This window comes from Anomaloglossus baeobatrachus, chromosome 3, assembly GCF_048569485.1.
Source record: "Anomaloglossus baeobatrachus isolate aAnoBae1 chromosome 3, aAnoBae1.hap1, whole genome shotgun sequence".
Classification (NCBI taxonomy): Eukaryota; Metazoa; Chordata; class Amphibia; order Anura; family Aromobatidae; genus Anomaloglossus; species Anomaloglossus baeobatrachus.
The window spans coordinates 701,051,482-701,075,276 of NC_134355.1; the positions used below are offsets into that span (position 1 = coordinate 701,051,482).

At 48.2% G+C, this 23,795-nt stretch overlaps 2 protein-coding genes across 2 annotated transcripts in view; both read right to left on the reverse strand.

Annotated features, from left to right (window-relative positions):
• The window catches only part of LOC142297110 (uncharacterized), a 158,490-nt gene that overhangs the window by 14,251 nt on the left and 120,444 nt on the right, over positions 1-23,795 (reverse strand). The window lies entirely within an intron of this gene.
• The window catches only part of LOC142295826 (uncharacterized), a 31,488-nt gene continuing 17,169 nt past the window's right edge, over positions 9,477-23,795 (reverse strand). The window contains exons 3-9 of the mRNA XM_075338914.1: positions 19,088-19,267; positions 18,683-18,806; positions 10,262-10,353; positions 10,104-10,179; positions 9,935-10,011; positions 9,719-9,821; positions 9,477-9,607 (exon numbers count right to left, since the gene is read on the reverse strand). Of these exons, the coding sequence (XP_075195029.1) occupies positions 9,477-9,607; positions 9,719-9,821; positions 9,935-10,011; positions 10,104-10,179; positions 10,262-10,353; positions 18,683-18,806; positions 19,088-19,267 (783 nt within the window). The remainder of the gene's footprint in view (positions 9,608-9,718; positions 9,822-9,934; positions 10,012-10,103; positions 10,180-10,261; positions 10,354-18,682; positions 18,807-19,087; positions 19,268-23,795) is intronic.

Below are 23,795 nucleotides of genomic sequence, written 5' to 3' on the forward strand. Positions count from 1 at the left end.
CCACGGTTGGACAGCTGAAATAATCTGCCCGCAGTTTTGACATCTAGGATGTGGGCTGCGGATACGGTGGACTAGGAGTCCCTTGTCCAGTGAAGAATGTTGAGGCGCCAAGATTGCCAGGCGGCTGAGTGTCCCGATCTGGAAATTGATGTAGGAAAACGCTGTAACGTTATCCGACTGAACTCGAATGTGCCTAGCCGCCAACAAATGGTGAAGGCTTAGAGAGCTAGAATACAGCTCTGATTTCTAGCCCATTGATCTAGAGGGCTGATTCGGACAGAGTCCAAGCGCCCTGCGCTCCGCGGTGGAGATATAATGCTCCCAAGGCGGAAAGACCAGCACCCTGGTGAGAATCATCTGGGACGGGGCCAGGAAGGAGCGTCCCTGAGACAGAGTGGTCGAAACCACCCCTGAAAACGAGCCCCAGGTCAGTGGCAAAGCCACCACCCCGTGGAAGGAGGGAGTTCGCGTGTACAGCGGACTTAATCCAGTCTCAGAGGGCACAGGAGAAACTGGGCAAGGAATCGCTTCCATTGACGCCACCGTCTGACCAGCACCTGTATTTGGTGTCTGATAGAACGACGTCGACCGCCAGCGGAGGGACTACTTATCGACTAAGAGCGGCTTCACAAGAGCCGACAGTCTCGAATTGTGTCCTTGAGAGCCTCTGGTTCGAAGTCAGAGTGGACTTGAACAGAATGACAAGCCACCCGAATAGGTTAGAGTGGCGAGAGTAAGCGAAGTACTCTGCTAAGAGTCTGCACTGGATGAAGGCCTGAGAAGAAGGCCGTCTAGGGCAAACGATCACTGTCAATCCCTAGGGGTGCAGGACCCTAATCACAGCAGCCCCAATGAGAATACTCGTGGGGCCGTGGCCAACCCCAAGGGAAGAGCCACGAATTGGACCACTCTGATGGCAAAACGCAGTCAACGCTGGTGTGAAACTGCGATTGACCGTTGCAGAAAAGCATCTCTGATGCCGAAGGCTGCGAGGGAATCTCCTTGGGTTCTTGATTGATCCGGTGAAAAAAACACACGGAACAAGACCGAGACTCCATGTGAAAACGCCACACCTGACCATGCTTGAAAAGCTAAAGATCCAGGTCGGAAGGCACCGCCCTCTTCGGGGACTAGAAATAGATTTAAACAAAAATCTCAGAACCGTTCCCAGTCGGGATTCGGTACAATTACTCCATTGGCCTGCAAGAAATGCCACGGCCTATGAGAAGGCGGCGGCCTTGGAGCCGGGAGGAGGTAACAGAAAAAATCTGTTTGGCGGGTGGACAGAACTCCATCTTGTAGCCATGGGAGATATAATCCCGCCCCCACTGAACGGAGACGTGTTAGAACCATACGTCGCCAAGTGGAGAGAGCCTGCCACCGACTAGGAGGAGGTTGGCGTGGCTAGATAGCTCGGAGGGAGCTGACTAAGTGGCAGCATCTCCTGCGGTCTTCTGAAGACGCAGCTTCAAGCCAATTGGTTCTATGAACCTAGGCCGAGCTAGAGGACGATCAGATGGAGGAACGGAAACCACCGAAACCTCAACTGATTCCTGCCCTGGACAGGTTCCCTGGTTTAGGTTTGTGGCAAGGAAGAACTCTCCCCGCCAAGAGCTTCCTAAATTTCATCCAGTCGGTTCCGAAGAGACTGGTCCCACCAAAGAGGAGCCCAGCAAGGAACCTCTACAGAGGCATCTGCCCTCCATTTCCGAAGCCACAGGAGCCTGCGGACAGCGAGGAAAGTAGCCAAGACCACCGCCGTGCGGTGTCCAGCATGGCAGACCTAGGCAGAGGATGAAAAGACTGAAGTCTGGAAGTTCAGGCAACCGTTTTGGGCATAGGGTCCCTGTGAGGGAATGCATCTCCTCTGAGGAGCCATCAGCCACTGACATAACGGTCCGGGCAGAGCCACCTGAGGTGAATGAGCCCACTTCTTGACCACTATTGGTGGACAGGGGAAACACAGTCCTCAGAATCACGCTTCATGGGAAGCGACTGTCAGAGCGGACCCTGGGCTGGTCACAGGGACCTGAAAACCGGAGTGGTTAAGGAACACACGTTGTGTTCACCTAGATAAGGTAACTCCGGCGGATTGAGGTCCAGTACAAAATTAATGTACCGTGGAATCCTTATAGAGGTGCCGTCAGCCACTGATACAACTATCCGGGCTGAAAGTCTAGACACCGGAGTGGCCACCCTTGGCGAATGAGTACACTCCTTGACCACCTCTGATGGGAGGGGGAGACAGGCAGCAGAACCCCGTTGTGGGATCTGCAGGACAGGCTGTGGGCTTGGACGCCTGAAAACTGGAGTGGTTAAGGAACACACTCCTCGTCTTGTTAAAGGTATACTGATGCCTTACTGCCAGCGGGGAATACTCCCCTGATACAGGCGGATGGAGGTCCAATACAAGTATAATGGACGCAATCCAATCAGTCGCATCCGCGTCACCTACGGACGGATCAAAGTACCTAAAGTAGCGTCCGTGACATCCTCCTCGTCCAATGAGTCAGCTCGTAATCGGAGCTGCGGGACGGGGAGGACAGGGGACCCTGCGTCTCCCTGTCAGGAGGACGGGGTCTGAGAGCTTTGCTGAGCGAGCAGAAAACGCCCTGAGAAGGGGGCTGCATGCTCAGCAGATGCCGGGACAGGCCGACCCCTGGAAAAAAGATTCCCCCAGGGGTCAGCCATCGACCGGAGCAGCTGGAGGGACCCTGACTGAGCCTCCAAGCTGAGGGGCCACAGTGGTTATGAGCTCAGTACAGCCGTACGAGACTACCAGCAGTGGATACTAAAAACAGCCTGCAGCCTCGCTCTGTGAGACCTGCTGCAGAGGTGGGGGGCTATGTCTAGAATGTCTAGAATACCCAAGACAGGGGTCAGCCTGGGGAGACTCCAGGCAGAGGCACCACATAAGGACCATTACAGTGTGGGTCCGTGCCGGTTCAGGCAATATGAGTTTACATGCAGAACATGTAGTATACAGCCTTGGAGCTTTGCTCCTAGTGTGAGACATGCTGCTGAGGAGGTTCTATAATAAAGAATTAACTCCCTCAGAATGCCGTGATCGTGTATAAAAGTGCACAGCCAGAGGTTGTGACTTATCAGGCCGCTATTGTGAGTGCCCCCTCAGGTTCCAAGCCTGGACCCCAGCCATATATCCACTCCCTCTGCTGCAGAGCAGCCAGCGCCGATCAGCGTACTAAGAACGCTGAGAAAATGGCGCCAGAGTGAGGGGGGGGGGGGCGGGGGTTAACCTAGGAGCGGGAATCGGAGGGCTAAGGCATGTACAGGGGAGGGAATCATCTCCTAAAACGGAGTGTCGTCCCCTGTGCAGAGCGGCCGGCGGGCGGCGCTGCAGTGTCCCCTTGCATGAGTAACATGCAGGGGAACAAAACGAAACTAGGCCGCGGCTGAAGCCGGGGCCTAGAGTTATACATGCGGCCGAAAATCAGGCATCATCGGCGCGGTACTCAGTAAAAACTGAGAAACCGGCCGGAAAAACTGTAAAAAGCAGCATTATCAACATAAATCACTGTCCCCTCAATAAATCCACATTGTAGAAGGACCCTTGAACAACGTCTCTATACTTAGCTTTGAGACGCAGGGTCCAATCCCTGGTGGGGTGGGGGTCCAGTGCTCCGTCCAGCAGGGTCCTGCCAAAGGGCTGCGGATGGAGGCCGGTCTCCTGCAAGGCAGTGAGAACCGTGTTGGCTCTAACTTCAAGCCAGAGCCCATAAGGGATGGTGAAGGAGCGCGGCATGAAGGGATTTCTGCCCTGAAGTCAACCTTAACAGCACTGCCGCCAGGGGAGTGTGAAGGGACATGCCGGGGGTCCAGTGGACCCGCTTTTCTTCCAAATCTTTAGAAAAAATGAAAAATCAAAAAAGGATGCATGTGTGTGTGTGATCCTCCTGACACAAAGCATGAAACTGGCTAGGACTGGCTAGCAGGGGGTGTATATGCTAGGAGGGAGGAGCTACACGTTTTGAGTGTAGTAACTTTGTGTGTCCTCCGGAGGCAGTAGCTATACACCCATGGTCTGGGTCTCCCATAGGAACGATAAAGAAAAAACACATTACCAGTAAGTAATTATGTATTTTTCCTCACCCATAATAGTACCATGGAGACAATTACAGAGAACAAGGATTTTTTTAGGGAGGACCACAGCCTGTAGAACCCTTCTACCAAAAGTGAGATCAAAAGAGGAAGACACATCTAACCGTAGTGTTTATAGTAAGTAGAGAGTGAAGACCATGTTACCACCTTACTGTTCGATGGATACAACAGACTTCTCCGCCCAGGAGGTTACCATGGCTCTTGTGGAGTGAGCTTTCAACCCCTCAGGGATCGTCTTGCCTGTTGCAGAATTGGCTAACTAATGGTCCTTCTAATGCACCTGGCCATTGTAGATCTACAAGCCCTACGTCCCTTCCTCTGGTCCCAAGGGTGATTAATAAAGAACTATCTATTCTCCAGGACTTTGTGGCCTCTAAGTATTTTATCAGGCACCTCCTGACAGTTAAAGCATGCAGCTTCTCCTTTTTCTGATTTTTCGGGTTGCTACAAAAAGACAGAAGAAACACCTTTGAGATCTATGAATCTCTGATGCAACTTTAGGAACATATTCGGGATATGTCTTCAAGATCACTCAAATGTCCAAAATTTGAGAAAAAAAAAAATATGAGGATCTACCGATAGGGCCCGAGTATCACGTATCCTATGGGCTGATGTTAATGAGACTAGAAGGATGGACTTGAGTGAAAAGCAGCTTAATTGACACAGACGCCATGGGTTCAAAGGGAGGTTCAGTTATGGCTGATAGTACCAGATTTAGATTCCACGGGGTCACCCTCGGGCTAGCTATAGGCGCTAATCTAGAGCCACCTTAAATAAACCGGGACATCAAGTGATTATGTGCCAGGTCGTAGTTATATAGAGTCCCTAGTGGTGAAACCTGGACTTTTAGGGTGCTGGTAGCGAGACCTAACTCCACCCCCTTGCGGAAACTGTAAAACAGGATCGATAGGAACCTTTGACCTATCTTGGCCCCTGAAGAAGACAAGAATCTATTCCAAGTTCTCGCATAAATATTGGTGGCAACAGACTGCCTTCTCTGGGGTAATGCAAGGTTAAGGGAAAAACCCTTCCTCTCTAGTAGTGACCTCTCAAATTCCATATGTAGTTTGGAAATCTGGGGATGTCTGACAAGACCCTGCGAGAGAAGATCCAAGATCTCCGGAAGCACCCATGGGTCGGAGATTGACATCCTCCTTTAACCAGGAGAACCATGGTTTTATGGGCTACAAGGGTGCCATTATGAAAATCAGGGAAAACATGGCAAGAATAATCCTAAGGACTGCTGAGATGTTAATGATCGCAGGTGCTCCTCTGCTAGCTGAAATATACGGTCGGTTGTCTCTAATAAGGGCCGCCAACAATTATTTTCAAATTTGAACAGGCTAATTTCTCCATCTTTGACCACTCTCCCTGAATCAGATGGTCTTGCAGATGAGCTCCCCAGCAGCTAGGACTTGAGTTCCACGTGGCTACACCCCTTGACGGAGTCTTTACATTTTGTCACCAAAAAAAGAGATAATCAGCAATGGCCTTAGTGTTAATTGTCCCTACAGGGCTACCTCGCCTTCTAAAATATTCCGCTCTAATTTTCTGGTATGCATTTGGACCCAGAGGACTGCAAGGATGCACACGGTCATTGACCCCAGGAGAGACATGGCCCGCCTGTGAGACATGATAGGAGATATTATCGCTTCTGAGACCTGATTGCGAATCTACATCACTTTGTCCTTTGGAAGACAGCATTCCTGAGTATTTGAGACTAGAAAGAGTTCAAAGAACATCTGCACCCTCTGTGGCTCCAGATTTGATTATTCTAGATTCAGTAGCAAAACCAGGTTTCTCCTGGTGGTGCAGACTTCTTGTATTTGGGCTTTATGCTTACAATATGATGTGTCCATAATCAGGAAGTCGTCCAGATATGGGATTAGCAATGTGTCCCTCTCTCGCAGGAGGGCCATCCCTTCTGCTACCAGCTTGGTAAAAATGCACGGACTACTGATAACCCGAAGGGGAGGGCCCTGTACTGAAAGTGTCGAACAGTCCCTTTTTAGGTAAACGGACCTCTGAGGAATTTCTGGTAATTGCAGTGTATGAGCATGTGATAATACACGTCCTTCAAGTCTAGGACCGTCATATAAGCATTTTTATTGTCGACCTGATGGTCTTCATTTTGAAGGTCTGTGTGTTCTTATATAAGTGGTCAGGCCCTTCAGAGTGATTATGGTTCCGAATGACCCGTCCGGTCTTTTTATTAAGAAAAGAAAGGAATAATATCCCTTCTCTTGGTCCTGGACAGGAACTTCTGAGAGAACAGATTTTTCCACCAGGTCGAGTATCTCTGCTTCCAGTGCCTGTTTTCTATTAGGGATGTTCAGGGGGATGTTAACACGAACCTCTGCAGAGGCGCATTCTGGAATTCCAAACTTAGGCCGGACCTCAATAGTGCGAGGACCAACCCGCTGGTTGAAATCTTTTCCCAGGCAGGAAGAAGTATGGAAAGTCTTCACCCCCGCCTCCCACCTGGGGACATGCGTCATTGGAAGGGCTTCTTCTCTTTTGGGGAAGGACCTTTGAACATAAGGCCTCGGTCCTTTTTTGCCCATTCCATCTTTCCTGATCTGGGGGGGCTTTTTTTTGGGTCCCTTTTTTTTGCCTTCGAAGGGAACTACTACAAGATGGAAAGGAGAGGCTTGGGAACCCTTTCTTCTTATCTCCAGCTATTTCAATATTACATCCAATGCTGGACTGAATAAGGAAAATCCCTCACACGGAGTGGAGAATAGCTCTGGACTTAGCCTGCGTATCCCAAGGCCAGCATTTGCGCCAATGAGCCCTACTAGCTGCATTTGACAATGCTGCCGATCGTGCTGAATCTGCCGATGCGTCTGAAAGAAATGGTACTGTACCGTGCATCAACTGGATTGTGGTAAAGATATCCTCCTTGGTTACCTTGTCCCGGAGCGGCTCTTCAAGATGATTTAGCCAGACTGTCAGGGATCTAGACATGCATGTCACAGATAGCTAGACTCAGGGCTCCCACCTTTAAAATAGCCACATCCATGATATTGTGGCGGATTTGTCAAAAGGATATTTCCTTTTGAAAGATGATGGAAGAGGACCCAGTTTATTTATTTTTTTCACTCTCTCTTGATAAGGGACTCAATGTTTTCATTGACCATGAAGGCCTGATGCTGCTTCTGCTCAAGGCCCCCCGAATGTGACGTCCCCCATGGTCTTGCAGGCTTTCTGCTCAACTATACCCATGGTGGACCTAATCGCTCTGACCAGCCTGTCCGTATCCTCTATAGGGAAGCAGTTGTGCTCCCCAATATCGGTGTCAGAAGAGGATGATGAATGGGAGGAATCAGAGGACCCGCACTCTCTTACTGATCCGTCAGACTCTGGCTGAGGGGAAGATCTTTTAAGTCTCTTTTTTCCCCTTTATCCTCCTTTCCATAGGATAGCGATCTAAGGGAACTTTTTACCTCTGACCCAATAATGACCCTAAGATATGAGGTGAAGCCAGGGGTTTCCTCATAAACAGTCTGCTGTATGCATAAGTGACACAACCTTTTGGGCAAGGAATAGGGTAATTCGTACCTACAGAGGGCACACTCCCAGTTCTTGGTCTTTATAAGACCTTTCCTGGGCCTCTCCTAAAACACAATTGGAGGAACAAGGGGGAGTCCTTTATAAAGTGAACTCTCACATAGAGCACTTACCAAAAGGGTCACTGATGGTACTGGATAAGGAGGAGAAATCGGGTCAGGCGACTCATTTCCTCTAGAGGCTGTGGAATCCGTTTTCTTTACTGATTCCTTTTAACCAGATACACGACTCTGCTGGCTTGCTCCGTATGGACAGTCCATCGGAGCAGATTCCAGCCTTACCATGACGCTCCTGCCGGGCTTTCTATTGCTGGCTGATGCTGCTGTTCCATATTGCTGGAAGGAATAATGGGCTGCAGCCAAAAGTGCTCCACTGGTGGTCAGACCGCACTTTCAAACCAGTGAAGGACCTGCCAGGTCCAATCCCATCCTCCACGCCTCCTCCAGTAGCCCAGAAGTGCTATCTGCCTTTCGGTCATGTGACTCTGGTCATATGATCCCGGGTACGCGCGTCACCAGAATGCGCCCATGTGGATGTGTGACGCTCCTGAGGCTTCAGTCGCCACAAAGTATTGCACCTAATTTGAGGTGTAAGACTACACCTGGATCCTGAGGAGGTTGGTACCGGTTTCACACTCAAATACACAACCAGGTTGCCCTCCCCAAAGGAGACCGGGCTAGGGTAAGGTCTTAAGGTTAACTTCAAACATGGGGGGGGGGGCACCACCGACTAGTGACAGGAACCCGGTGAGGGGAGGCCACTTAGGGGCTCCGGTGGGACAGAGGAGTTCAAGCGGTTGCTGAAGGGAGAGTGAAACTGCTCCCCTCGGAACCGGTGCCACGCAGGGTGTAGGACTCTAGGGAAGATCACACTTCAAGTTGGTTTTCCAGAATCTGCCGGGACAGGAAGGTTTCAAGCTTCCCTAACCACAAAGAGCCCTAAAACACAGTACCAAGATAGGATCTGGGGCCTTGGACAGCACTAGGCCCCATTGCGGACCCGCAGTATCTGCAGATAGGGCCAAGAGTACAACTCGAGACGAACTGGGGTCCCCAAGTAGCTTTAAGCCACGGGGATCCAACACACAAGACGCAAGGAGGAAGGGACTCACCGAGCACTCACCGGACTGACTGCTGAAAGGATTCGGGTTCGATGGAGCCCATTACAGCAGATAACCGGTATTACCTGGGTGACCGCCACTAAAGCCTAAGTAAACCACCTGAAACCGCAGCAACTGGTTTGGACTCTTATTTACCGGCACCGCAGCCCCGCGCCTCAGTGCCTAAACACCAGCACTACTCCTCTCACCATCCTCCCCGGGGCCCGCTCCACCTGTGGGGAGTGACACCATTCCTGGCTGCTACTACCATCTGCCCTGGAAGACAGCGACAGCAGCTAAATCCCTGGCCGCATACCACAGGTGGCATCACGACATTCATTTTACTACTACTCCGATCATCTTCCCTTCTTATTGGTGTACACCTCGTGGCACGAAGCCAGGCGGGCCATCGCGACATCCCAGATCATCACAGCAGCCCGGTGACAAGTAATTCAGGTACGAGATAATGTGTGCCTGATACCCTTGCCTCTGGGTGCTAAAGATGCGCGCCTGGGATAAGGGCAGCATCCTGGCCAGAACACCCCGGGGGTGTTGCGGCTCGCACCCGCACGCGACGTGAAAGCCTTCCTGGGCACACAGCGGCGCCTCCAGGAATCCTCGCTCCAGCCGCAGCAGGGACCTTTCCCATGTACCGGCGAGCGAGGGCTGGGAACTTCTTTCTTTTTCTTTATTCCTGTAAGTATCGCTTCAGAGGTTCCCCTCCAAGAACAGGAAACAAACTGATGTGTGTGAGAGGTACTGGCCTTTCATTCAGTAGAATTCCGGTCCTTGAAGGGCAGATCCCCCCTCTCTGTGGTGCTGTGATGGGTGAAAGGAAAACTAAATTTGTATAGCTATCAAAATATTTGCCCAAAGCTGTACTGTAATGGAGTCTCAGCAAAAGAAACCTGTGATTCCATTATTACATACCTGCAGGATCAATTCCTGGAAGGTCCTCCTCCAAGTCACTGGCACACGACGGATTGTCCATTATCTGATCTCCATCTGCTTCATCTTCATTCAGATCTCCATCCTGACATCACATAGAACAGTTCAGTACAATACAGCAGACATATCAGCAGAAGAAGCCCCCAAATATCTGAGCGCGGCTCTATATAGATATGGTGGAGGCGCAGCTTCATCTACCTGATGACTCTCCGGACAGTCCTGGGAATAGAGAGGAGTCGAACATCTCTCCGGGGAATTTCTTACATCGAGTCCATCTGTAGGAAACCGCGACACAAGTGACGGTTACATGTGATGATGGAGTTGTATCCAGGTAACCCTCTAACAGACACGAGTCTCCCCTTCTTACACTGCTGATCGTCCATGAAATCCGTCTCCTCTTCGTCATCTATGACCTCAACCTTAATGTCAATCAGATCTTCATCCTAAGATAAGGAAAAAATGGAAATGATCCATGAATCATTGATTTATGGTCGCAGATGGATGGTGGACAATAGCGCCACCTACCTGCTCATTTTCTGAGACATTCTCCTTCAGATAGTCCTGGGAATAAAGAGGTGCCAGACAGCTCTCCGAGGAATTTCTCCTCCTCGACCCATCTGTGGGAGACACAAAGTGAATGACTGACTACATGACCCCCGTATATCTATATAACGTACACGGTGACTACACGGCCTCTCTACATCTATATACCAGACACAGATTACGCAACCCCTGTAAAATTATATACCGTATACGGTGACTACACGACCTCCCCGTATATCTATAGACCAAACAAGGTGACTACACAGCTTCCGTATATCTATATACCATGCACAGTGACTACACGACCTCCGCATCTCTATATAATGTACACAGTGACTACACGACCCCCGTAGATCTATATACCGTACACCGTGACTACACAGCCTCTTTATAACTATATACCAGCCACAGTGACTACACGAACCTCATATATGCACATATAATATGGGTGTGTGTGTATATGTATAATATATATATATTTATTTCACAGTACAAACAGTACATACACCAGACACTAGGATTACATGACCCCCATGCATCTATATACCAGACACTGTGACTACACAGCTTCTGTATATCTATATACCATGCACAGTGACTATACGACCTCCGCATATCTTTATAATGTACACGGTGATTACACGACCCCCGTATATCTATATACCGTACACTGACTACACAGCCCCTGTAATATATATATTTTTGTATATACGGAGGCCCTGTAACAGTGGTTACAGGGCCTCCGTATATACAAAAACCAGACACTGTGACTACACGACAGCCATCAATGTACCGTACACAATGACTACACAGCCTCTGTATATCTATCTAGGAGGCTTCATCTGAGTCATTATACCTCAGATATACAGAGGAGGCTCCATATTTGTCATTATACCTCAGATATACAGAGGAGGCTCCATCTCTGTGTCATTATACCTCAGATATACAGAGGAGGCTCCATCTCTGTGTCATTATACCTCAGATACACAGAGGAGGCTCCATCTCTGGGTCATTATACCTCAGATATACAGAGGGGGCTCCATCTCTGTGTCATTATACCTCAGATATACAGAGGGGGCTCCATCTCTGTGTCATTATACCTCAGATATACAGAGGGGGCGCCATCTCTGTGTCTTTCTACCTCAGATGTACAGAGGAGGCTCCATCTGTGTCCTTATACCTCAGATATACAGAGGAGGCTCCATCTCTGTGTAATTATACCTCAGATACACAGAGGAGGCTCCATCTCTGTGTCATTATACCTCAGATATACAGAGGGGGCTCCATCTCTGTGTCATTATACCTCAGATACACAGAGGAGGCTCCATCTCTGTGTAATTATACCTCAGATACACAGAGGAGGCTCCATCTCTGTGTCATTATACCTCAGATATACAGAGGAGGCTCCATCTCTGTGTCATTATACCTCAGATATACAGAGGAGGCTCCATCTCTGTGTCATTATACCTCAGATATACAGAAGAGGCTCCATCTCTGGGTCATTATACCTCAGATATACAGAGGAGGCTCCATCTCTGTGTCATTATACCTCAGATATACAGAGGAGGCTCCATCTCTGTGTCATTATACCTCAGATATACAGAAGAGGCTCCATCTCTGGGTCATTATACCTCAGATATACAGAGGAGGCTCCATCTCTGTGTCATTATACCTCAGATATACAGAGGGGGCTCCATCTCTGTGTCATTATACCTCAGATATACAGAGGAGGCTCCATCTCTGTGTCTTTCTACCTCAGATATACAGAAGAGGCTCCATCTCTGTGTCATTATACCTCAGATATACAGAGGAGGCTCCATCTCTGTGTCATTATACCTCAGATATACAGAGGAGGCTCCATCTTTGTGTCTTTCTACCTCAGATATACAGAAGAGGCTCCATCTCTGTGTCATTATACCTCAGATATACAGAGGGGGCTCCATCTCTGTGTCATTATACCTCAGATATACAGAGGAGGCTCCATCTCTGTGTCATTATACCTCAGATATACAGAGGAGGCTCCATCTCGGTGTGTTTCTACCTCAGATATACAGAGGAGGCTCCATCTCGGTGTCTTTCTACCTCAGATATACAGAAGAGGCTCCATCTCGGTGTCATTATACCTCAGATATACAGAGGGGGCTCCATCTCTGTGTCATTATACCTCAGATATACAGAGGGGGCTCCATCTCTGTGTCATTATACCTCAGATACACAGAGGAGGCTCCATCTCTGTGTCATTATACCTCAGATATACAGAAGAGGCTCCATCTCTGTGTCATTATACCTCAGATATACAGAGGGGGCGCCATCTCTGTGTCTTTCTACCTCAGATGTACAGAGGAGGCTCCATCTGTGTCCTTATACCTCAGATATACAGAGGAGGCTCCATCTCTGTGTAATTATACCTCAGATACACAGAGGAGGCTCCATCTCTGTGTCATTATACCTCAGATATACAGAGGAGGCTCCATCTGTGTCATTATACCTCAGATATACAGAGGGGGCTCCATCTCTGTGTCATTATACCTCAGATACACAGAGGAGGCTCCATCTCTGTGTAATTATACCTCAGATACACAGAGGAGGCTCCATCTCTGTGTCATTATACCTCAGATATACAGAGGAGGCTCCATCTCTGTCATTATACCTCAGATACACAGAGGAGGCTCCATCTCTGTGTCATTATACCTCAGATGTACAGAGGAGGCTCCATCTCTGTCATTATACCTCAGATATACAGAAGAGGCTCCATCTCTGGGTCATTATACCTCAGATATACAGAGGAGGCTCCATCTTTGTGTCTTTCTACCTCAGATATACAGAAGAGGCTCCATCTCTGTGTCTTTCTACCTCAGATGTACAGAGGAGGCTCCATCTGTGTCCTTATACCTCAGATATACAGAGGAGGCTCCATCTCTGTGTAATTATACCTCAGATACACAGAGGAGGCTCCATCTCTGTGTCATTATACCTCAGATATACAGAGGAGGCTCCATCTGTGTCATTATACCTCAGATATACAGAGGGGGCTCCATCTCTGTGTCATTATACCTCAGATACACAGAGGAGGCTCCATCTCTGTGTAATTATACCTCAGATACACAGAGGAGGCTCCATCTCTGTGTCATTATACCTCAGATATACAGAGGAGGCTCCATCTCTGTCATTATACCTCAGATATACAGAAGAGGCTCCATCTCTGGGTCATTATACCTCAGATATACAGAGGAGGCTCCATCTTTGTGTCTTTCTACCTCAGATATACAGAAGAGGCTCCATCTCTGTGTCATTATACCTCAGATATACAGAGGGGGCTCCATCTCTGTGTCATTATACCTCAGATATACAGAGGAGGCTCCATCTCTGTGTCATTATACCTCAGATATACAGAGGAGGCTCCATCTCGGTGTGTTTCTACCTCAGATATACAGAGGAGGCTCCATCTCTGTGTCTTTCTACCTCAGATATACAGAAGAGGCTCCATCTCGGTGTCATTATACCTCAGATATACAGAGGGGGCGCCATCTCTGTGTCATTATACCTCAGATGTACAGAGGAGGCTCCATCTGTGTCATTATACCTCAGATATACAGAGGAGGCTCCATCTGTGTCCTTATACCTCAGATATACAGAGGAGGCTCCATCTCTGTGTAATTATACCTCAGATACACAGAGGAGGCTCCATCTCTGTGTCATTATACCTCAGATACACAGAGGAGGCTCCATCTCTGTGTCATTATACCTCAGATATACAGAAGAGGCTCCATCTCGGTGTCATTATACCTCAGATATACAGAGGGGGCGCCATCTCTGTGTCATTATACCTCAGATGTACAGAGGAGGCTCCATCTGTGTCATTATACCTCAGATATACAGAGGAGGCTCCATCTGTGTCCTTATACCTCAGATATACAGAGGAGGCTCCATCTCTGTGTAATTATACCTCAGATACACAGAGGAGGCTCCATCTCTGTGTCATTATACCTCAGATACACAGAGGAGGCTCCATCTCTGTGTCATTATACCTCAGATATACAGAGGAGGCTCCATCTGTGTCATTATACCTCAGATATACAGAGGGGGCTCCATCTTTGTGTCTTTCTACCTCAGATATACAGAAGAGGCTCCATCTCTGTGTCATTATACCTCAGATATACAGAGGAGGCTCCATCTCTGTGTCATTATACCTCAGATATACAGAGGGGGCTCCATCTCTGTGTCATTATACCTCAGATATACAGAGGAGGCTCCATCTCTGTGTCATTATACCTCAGATATACAGAGGGGGCTCCATCTTTGTGTCTTTCTACCTCAGATATACAGAAGAGGCTCCATCTCTGTGTCATTATACCTCAGATATACAGAGGAGGCTCCATCTCTGTGTCATTATACCTCAGATATACAGAGGGGGCTCCATCTCTGTGTCATTATACCTCAGATATACAGAGGAGGCTCCATCTCTGTGTCATTATACCTCAGATGTACAGAGGAGGCTCCATCTCTGTCATTATACCTCAGATATACAGAAGAGGCTCCATCTCTGGGTCATTATACCTCAGATATACAGAGGAGGCTCCATCTTTGTGTCTTTCTACCTCAGATATACAGAAGAGGCTCCATCTCTGTGTCATTATACCTCAGATATACAGAGGGGGCTCCATCTCTGTGTCATTATACCTCAGATATACAGAGGAGGCTCCATCTCTGTGTCATTATACCTCAGATATACAGAAGAGGCTCCATCTCTGTGTCATTATACCTCAGATATACAGAGGGGGCTCCATCTCTGTATCATTATACCTCAGATATACAGAGGGGGCTCCATCTCTGTGTCATTATACCTCAGATATACAGAGGGGGCTCCATCTCTGTATCATTATACCTCAGATATACAGAGGGGGCTCCATCTCTGTGTCATTATACCTCAGATATACAGAGGGGGCTCCATCTCTGTGTCATTATACCTCAGATATACAGAGGGGGCTCCATCTCTGTGTCATTATACCTCAGATATACAGAGGGGGCTCCATCTCTGTATCATTATACCTCAGATATACAGAGGGGGCTCCATCTCTGTGTCATTATACCTCAGATATACAGAGGAGGCTCCATCTCTGTGTCTTTCTACCTCAGATATACAGAGGGGGCTCCATCTCTGTGTCATTATACCTCAGATATACAGAGGGGGCTCCATCTCTGTATCATTATACCTCAGATATACAGAGGGGGCTCCATCTCTGTGTCATTATACCTCAGATATACAGAGGAGGCTCCATCTCTGTGTCTTTCTACCTCAGATATACAGAGGAGGCTCCATCTCTGTGTCATTATACCTCAGATAAACAGAAGAGGCTCCATCTCTGTGTCATTATACCTCAGATATACAGAGGGGGCTCCATCTCTGTGTCATTATACCACAGATGTACAGAGCCTCCACCATGTATCTGAAGTAAAATGACACATATAATATTTTTTTATTTCTATAGCGTCAACATATTCCGCAGCGCTTTACAATTCAGAGGGGACATGTACAGACAATATCAGACATTACAAAATAACAAAAGCTACCAAGAGAAGTGAGAGCCCTGCTCGTAAGCTACAGTCTATGAGGAAATAGGGGGGGCACAAAAGATAAAAATTTGGTGGGGAGGGGCTGGGGAGGAATATCTTGTCATATATAGTCTTGACATTGATTTAATAGGAGATTCAAATACAGCTGCATGAATCGGTTGCCAGCCAAAATTTATACAAGTACAGAGTGTAAAAAAGTACATGAAGACGAACAATCAGAAGTTACAGGGGACAAGAATTGGAAGAAAATTTAGTAAAGGACCGAATGTTAATAGTTAAATGAGTGAGGTGAAGTGATAGGCTAGTCTAAAGAAATGCGTTTTTAAGGCCCACCTAAAAAAGTGTGGATGTTGGGAATTAATTGGATTGCTCTTGGTAGTTCCAGAGAATTGACACAGCTCATGAGAAATCTTGGACACGGGAGTAAGAGGTTCGAATTATTGAAGATGTCAGTCTTAGGTCATTAAAAAATGCCAAACAGGAAAACGGGTATATGCCGCGCTAAAAAAACACTGGTACAAGGAATATAACGGAATTTCTTTTATTTCAGTAATCCAACGCGTTTCAGAGACAAGGACCGTCTCCTTCTTCAGGGAAAAAAAAGAAATCATGATGTTGATCATTGTTGATTTCTTTTTCCCTGAAGGAGACGGTCCTTGTCTCTGAAACGCGTTGGATTGCTGAAATAAAAGAAATTCCGTTATATTCCTTGTACCAGTGTTTTTTTAAGCAGCATATACCCGTTTTCCTGTTTTGGCATTTTTTATCACGTTTTATGCGGGGCCGCTGCTTGGACCACGCGGACACTCACATGCTTATTCAGGAGTTGTGACTGGCACAACCCGACCAGGTGAGTGTACCTCTCTATACTTCTACACGGTAAATACCAGGTAAGACCCTATTGCGCCTTCTGTCTCCCCATCTTTAGCAGTCTTAGGTCATTAGCAGAATGGAGGGCTCGGGTGGGGCGATAGACAGATGAAAGAGGAGATTTAGGGCGGTGCAAATCTGTGGAGAGGATGGATAGTGTGATAGAGATGAGGAGGAAATGTAGGGGGGGGGGTGAAGATCTGTGCACGGGACGGGTAGGATGATAGACAGAGATGAGGAGGAGTTGTAGGGCGCTGCGGAACTATGAAGAGCTTTGTGGGTAAAAGTGAGAAGTTTATATTGAACTCTGTAGTGGATGAGCAATCAGTAGTGACTGGCACAGGGTAGAGGTATCAGTGAAGCGGTTGGAGATGAAAATTATCCTGGCTGCAGCATTCAGGATGGATTGGAGAGGGAAGAATTTAGCAATAGGGTGACAGATTAGTAGAGAACTACAGTAGTCAAGCTGAAATGAATAAGAGCGACAGTAAGAGTTTTTGCAGAGTAAGAAAAGGTTGAAGTCTAGAGATGTTTTTGAGGTGTAGATGACATGAACGAGCGAGTGAACAGATGTGGGGAGTGAAGGAGATATCAGAGTCATACATAAACCCAAGACAGCGGGCGTGCTGCTGGGGTGTAATTGAAGAACCACACACAGAAATGGTAATATTGGGTTTGGGAAGGTTGGGGGAGGGAGGAAATATGAGAAGTTCAGTTTGAGAGATTCAGTTTTAGATAGAGGGAGGACATGACATTGGAGACAGCGGACAGACAATCGCTGGTATTCTGTAATAATGCAGGGGTGATGTCAGGAGAAGAGGTGTATAATTGGGTGTCATCAGCATAGAGCTGATAATGGAAACCAAAGCTGCTGATGGTTTGTCCAATAGGGGCAGTGTATAGAGAGAGAAAAGGAGGACGCCTAGGACTGAACCCTGAGGAACCCCGATCGTAAGGGGAAGAGGAGAGGAATAGGAGCCAGCAAAGGATACAGTGAATGAGCGGTCAGAGAGGTAAGAGGAGAACCAAGAAAGAACGGTGTCCTTGAGCCCGATATAGCGGAGCATAGTTAGGAGGAGCTGGTGATCCACAGTATCGAATGCAGCGGAGAGATCCAAGAGGATCAGCAGGGAGTAGTGACCATTAAATTTAACTGTTAGTAGATCATTAGAGACTTTAGTAAGAGCAGTTTCAGTAGAGTGTAAGGAGCGCAAACTGGATTGTACCGGGGCGAGGAGAGAGTTATCTGACAGATAGCGGATTAGACAGGAGTGGACCAGACATTCCAGGAGTTTGGAAATGAAGGGGAGATTAGAGACCAGTCTTTAGTTAGCAGTGCAGTTTTGGTCCAGGGATGGTTTAAGTAATGGGTGTATGCTGGCATGTTTGAAGGAGGACGGAAAGACACCAGAGGAGAGAGGTGACAGCTGTGATGACAGATTTAAGGAGATGTGATAGAATAGGGACACTGGTGCAGGTAGTAGGGCGAGAAGATGCGAGGAGCCTGGTGACTTCTTCTTCTGTGACTAGATCAAAGAGTGAAGCTAGATGAAGTGTAGGTATCCTGAGGCTGTGAGGAAATTTCCAGGCGTATATGGTTAATTTTTTTCTATAAAATAATTTGCCTTGTCATCTGCACAGAGATGGAGCCTCCTCCATATATCTGAGGTATAATGACAAACATGGATCCTCCTACGTGTATCGAGGGATAATGACTCAGATGAGGCCTCCTCCATGTATCTGAGGTATAATGACAAACATGGAGCCTCAACCATATATTTGCGGTAAATGTACACAGAGACGAAGGAGGCTCCATCTCTGTCATTATGCCTCAGACACACGGAGGAGGCTCCATATGACACATACTTGTACCCAACTATGTAAGCTCGGCGCATAACAGCAAAAGGAACTCAAAATTGGTGAGACTCAAAATCTAAGTATATTACATTCTCTTCTTACCTTGTGATACCGAAGGTGGGAGATACTTCATCATTTCATCCTCGTACTGATACCGGTTACCTTCTAGATAATCCCACTCCTCAATGGAGAAAAAGACAGCGACGTCCTGACACCGGAGAGGAACCTGACAACCAACAAAACCAACATCACCCAGAATCCTCCAGTGTACACTGTATAATCTCCCAGCAGTCTCCTCCCATCATCCAGAATCCTCCAGTGTACACTGCATAATCTCCCAGCAGTCTCCTCTCATCCCCCAGAATCCTCCAGTGTACACTGCATAATCTCCCAGCAGTCTCCTCTCATCCCCCAGAATCCTCTGGTGTACACTGTATAATCCCCCAGAAGTCTCCGCTCATCCCCCAGAATCCTCCAGTGTAGACTGTATAATCTCCCAGTATTCACCTCTCCAGTCAGCAGCTCAGTGATCTTGTTGGTGAGTTCTAGGATCCTCTTCTCGCATATCGGGGAGTGTGGGGGAGGTATTGCGGTGGGTTTCTCGCTCCTGCTTCCTTCTCCAAACTCATGGAGATGGATGATGGGAGTCACACAGTCACCCGATTTCTTCCTCACCATTGTGTAATCCTGTAGATAAAGAGACACTCTTGAAGAACTGACTTCATTATTGCTACCTCAGAAGACAGTAAATTGTGACTCTGGTAACGACGGTCATCTCCATATACACTGACGAAGCAATGACTACCATCTCCCTATATACTGACTGATGAGGTAACGATGGCCATCTCCCTATACAATGACTGATGTAACGATGGCCATCGTTCTATACACTGACTGATGAGGTAACGATGGCTATCTGGCTATACACTGACTGATGAGGTGATGTCCATGCGGGATCAGAAAAAAATGGGCCTCTTTAGTCTTGCACTACAGATCAAAACAGAACCAGGGCTAATTATTAAAAAAGGTTTTTATTAAAATAATTACATAAAAAAATACAAGTACCACGTGTTTCGAAGGTGGTCTACCTCCTTCCTCAGGTGTATAAGTGCTAATGACACAGTAAAATCTTTTATAGAGGGAGAAAAAAAAAAAAACAAAAAAAACCAAAACAAAACACAAGACTGGCTTAATACCATAATAAAGAACACATGATCTCAATTGAGAAGTCAAAAACTATTTTTAAAAGCACTTATTCATTTAATAAAGGAAACTTATAAAAAAAAAAAAAAAAAAAAAAAAGGGTATAAATCTACCCAAATAAATTTTAATAACTTTATTCATTCCCCTTTATTCCCTTCTTTCTTTTCTCTCTCCTTCCTTTTCCTTTTCTCCCTCACCCAAGCATCTCTCTTCAACCTATATTTCGCCATGCCGAGCATTGAGAATGACTTTCCAATCCTCTTTTCCACAGGATAAAAACTTCACTAGGGAGCGGGAAAATCATTATGAATAACTGTTCAAAAGGGATTATCACTCTAATTAGTAACAAAAGAGATTCAATTGCATCCCAAACTGCAGAAGAAATTAAAATGATTAGCGATAAGCTTAACAAACGTTCAGAATATGAGGAATTTCTTGTAATGGATGATGCGGTCAGTAATAGACTGGGTCAATTGGAAAAAATATCTAATTAAAAAGGGAACCCGTCACCAGATTTGGGGCCTAGAAGCTACAGCCACAACCAGTGGGCCCTTATATACAACATTCTAACATGCTGTGTATAAGAGCCCAGGCTGCTGTGTAGAATGTAAAAATCACTTTATAATACTTACCTAAACGGTCGCTGCAGTGGAGTTGGGTTATATGGGCGTCTCCGTTCTTTGGTGCCGGCGCCTCCTCTTTCGGCCATCTTTGTTGTCCTTCTTCTGAAGCCGCGGTGCATGACGCATCCTACATCATCCACACTCGCCGGCACGGAGATCCTGTGCAGGCGCACTTTGATCTGCCCTGAGGAGGACAAATAAAAGTATTGTAGTGCGCCTGAGCGGGACCGGCGAGTGTGTATAACATAGGACACATCATGCACACAAGCTTCAGAAGGAGGACGAAGATCGCCGAAAGAGGCGCCTGCACCGGAGAACAGAGACGCCCATATGGCCCAACTCCACTGTAGCGACTGTTTAGTAAGTATTATAAAGTGATTTTTACGTTCTACACAGCAGCCTGGGCTCTTATATACAGCATGTTAGAATGCTGTATATAAGAGCACGGTTTTGGTGACTGCAGCTTATAGGCCCTAAATCTGGAGACAGGTTCCGTTTAATGACAAAAGCTAAAAAATTAACAAGAGACAGTAGATTATTTTAATGGGGAGAGAGATAAAGAGAATTTTGTTTACTTACCGTAAATTCTTTTTCTTATAGTTCCGACATGGGAGACCCAGACCATGGGTGTATAGCTTCTGCCTCCGGAGGACACACAAAGTACTACACTAAAAGTGTAGCTCCTCCCTCCGAGCATATACACTCCCCGGATGACAAATCCAACCAGTTTAGTGCCAAAGCTGAAGGAGGACATCCACCCATAAGTAGAGATAGAGTAAAAACCCGGAATAACCGGAACCTCTGTCTACAACAACAGCCGGTGAAAACACACGGAACAAGAAAGCTGCCAACAGGCAACAGGGAGGGTGCTGGGTCTCCCATGTCGGAACTATAAGAAAAAGAATTTACGGTAAGTAAACAAAATTCTCTTTTTCTTCATCGTTCCTTATGGGAGACCCAGACCATGGGACGTCTCAAAGCAGTCCATGGGTGGGAAATAAACAGAAACTGAGAAGTAGGCAAACCTAACTTCACAAATGGGCGACAGCCGTCCGAGGGATGCGTCTGCCCAAGCTCGCATCTGCCGAAGCATGAGCATGCACTTGGTAGTGCTTCAAAAGGGTGTGCAGACTAGACCAAGTGGCAGCCTGACAGACCTGCTGAGCCGTAGCGCAAGAGGCACAGACAGCTCTGGTCGAGAGCGCCTTAATCCCCGGCGGGGGAGGCACCTGAGAACATTGGTAGGCATCGGATATGGCCGACCTAATCCAACGAGCTAGGGTCAGTTTAGAAGCCGAGAAACCCTTGCGCTGACCTGTGGTCAGCACAAAAAAAAGGGTGCACCGCCTAAAAAACAGCGGTGGGTGACACATAGATCCGGAGCGTCCGCACCAAATCTAAAGCATGCAACGCTTTCTCAAAGCAATGCACAGGGGCCGAACAAAGGGAAGACAATGAAATGTCCTGGTTAAGGTGGAAAGGAGACACCACCTGAGGGAGAAGGCCCGGAGTCGGACGGAGAACCACCTTGTCTTGGTGAAAAAAACCAAAAAGGGTGACTCCGAAGAGAGCACAGTCAAATCAGAGACTCTCCTGAGAGAAAATATGGCCACCAGAAAGACCACTTTCTGTGAAAGACGAAACAACGAAACCTCCCTAAGAGGCTCAAAGGGGGGTTTCTGTAAGGCCATGAGGACCAGATTAAGGTCTCAGGGATCCAGAGACCGCCGGTAAGGCGGAATGATGTGAGGTGCGCCCTGCATGAAGGTGCGCACCTGGGCCAGCCGGGCGATACGCCGCTGGAACAACGCTGACAGAGCCGAGACCTGTCCCGTGAGGGAATGAGGGACAGTCCTAGCTGCAGGCCGGACTGTAGAAAGGACAGGATGGTCGGCAAGGAAAAACGGCCAAGGAGCATGGCCGGAAGAGCGACACCAGGACAGGAAAATTCTCCAAGTCCTGTGGTAAATCCTGGCCGAGGAAGACTTCCGAGCCTGAGTCATAGTGAAGATGACCTCGGAAAAAAGCCTGAAACCGTAAGGATTCAGGGCTCAAGAGCCACGCCGTCAATCTGAGAGCCGCAGAATTCTGGCGGAAAACGGACCCTCTGAGAGAAGGTCTGGCCGGTCCGGGAGATGCCACAGCACCTCTACGGACAGACGGAGCAGGTCTGGGAACCAAGCTCGCCTGGGCCAGTCTGGGGCGATGAGTACGACCCGACGGCCCTCCATTCTGATCTTGCGCAGGACTCTGGGCAAGAGAGCTAGAGGGGGGAAACACGTAGGCCAGGCGGAAGTGGGACCAACCTGGAACCAGCGCATCCGCTGCCAAGGCCTGAGGATCGTGGGAGCGAGCCACGTAAACCGGGACCTTGTTGTTGTGCCTGGATGCCATTAGATCCACTTCCGGAGTGCTCCGCCTGCTAAATTGACCGGACCACTGCCGGATGCAGGGCCCACTCGCCGCTGTCCACGGTTTGACGGCTGAGATAAACTGCCTCCCAGTTTTCTACGCCTGGGATGTGGACTGCGGATATGGTGGACTTGGAGTCCTCCGTCCACTGAAGGATACGTTGAACTTCCAACATTGCTAGGCGGCTGCGAGTCCTAGGAGTACAGCCCTGATTTCCAGCAGATTGATCAAGAGGGCTGATTCGGACGGAGTCCAAGTGCCCTGTGCTCGGTGGTGGAGAAACACTGCTCCCCAGCCGGATAGACTGGCATCCGTGGTGAGAATCACCCAGGACGGGGCCAGAAAGGAGCGTCCCTGGGACAGAGAGAGGGGCCGAAGCCACCACTAAAGAGAGCTCCTGGTCTGTGGCGACAGAGCCACCCGCCTGTGCAAGGGAGAGGTCCCTTGTCCCAACAGCGGAAAATGTCCAGCTGCAGGGGACTCAGATGGAACTGGCAAGGGGAACCGCTTCCATTGACGCCACCATCTGACCCAGCACCTGCATGAGGTGCCTGATGGAATGACGGCGGAGCCTCAGCAGAGAGCGAACCGCCAGATGAAGGGACTGCTGTTTGACTAAGGGCAGCTTCACAAGTGCCAGCAGAGTCTCGATTGCATCCCTAGGTACGTAAGTTCCTGGGTCAGGGTCAGAGTGGACTTGCAAGCGTGGCGAGAGTGAGCGAGACACTCCGCTGAGAGTGAGCGAGACACTCCGCTGAGAGTGAGCGAGACACTCCGCTGAGAGTGAGCGAGACACTCCGCTGAGAGTGAGCGAGACACTCCGCTGAGAGTGAGCGAGACACTCCGCTGAGAGTGAGCGAGACACTCCGCTGAGAGTGAGCGAGACACTCCGCTGAGAGTGAGCGAGACACTCCGCTGAGAGTGAGCGAGACACTCCGCTGAGAGTGAGCGAGACACTCCGCTGAGAGTCTGCACTG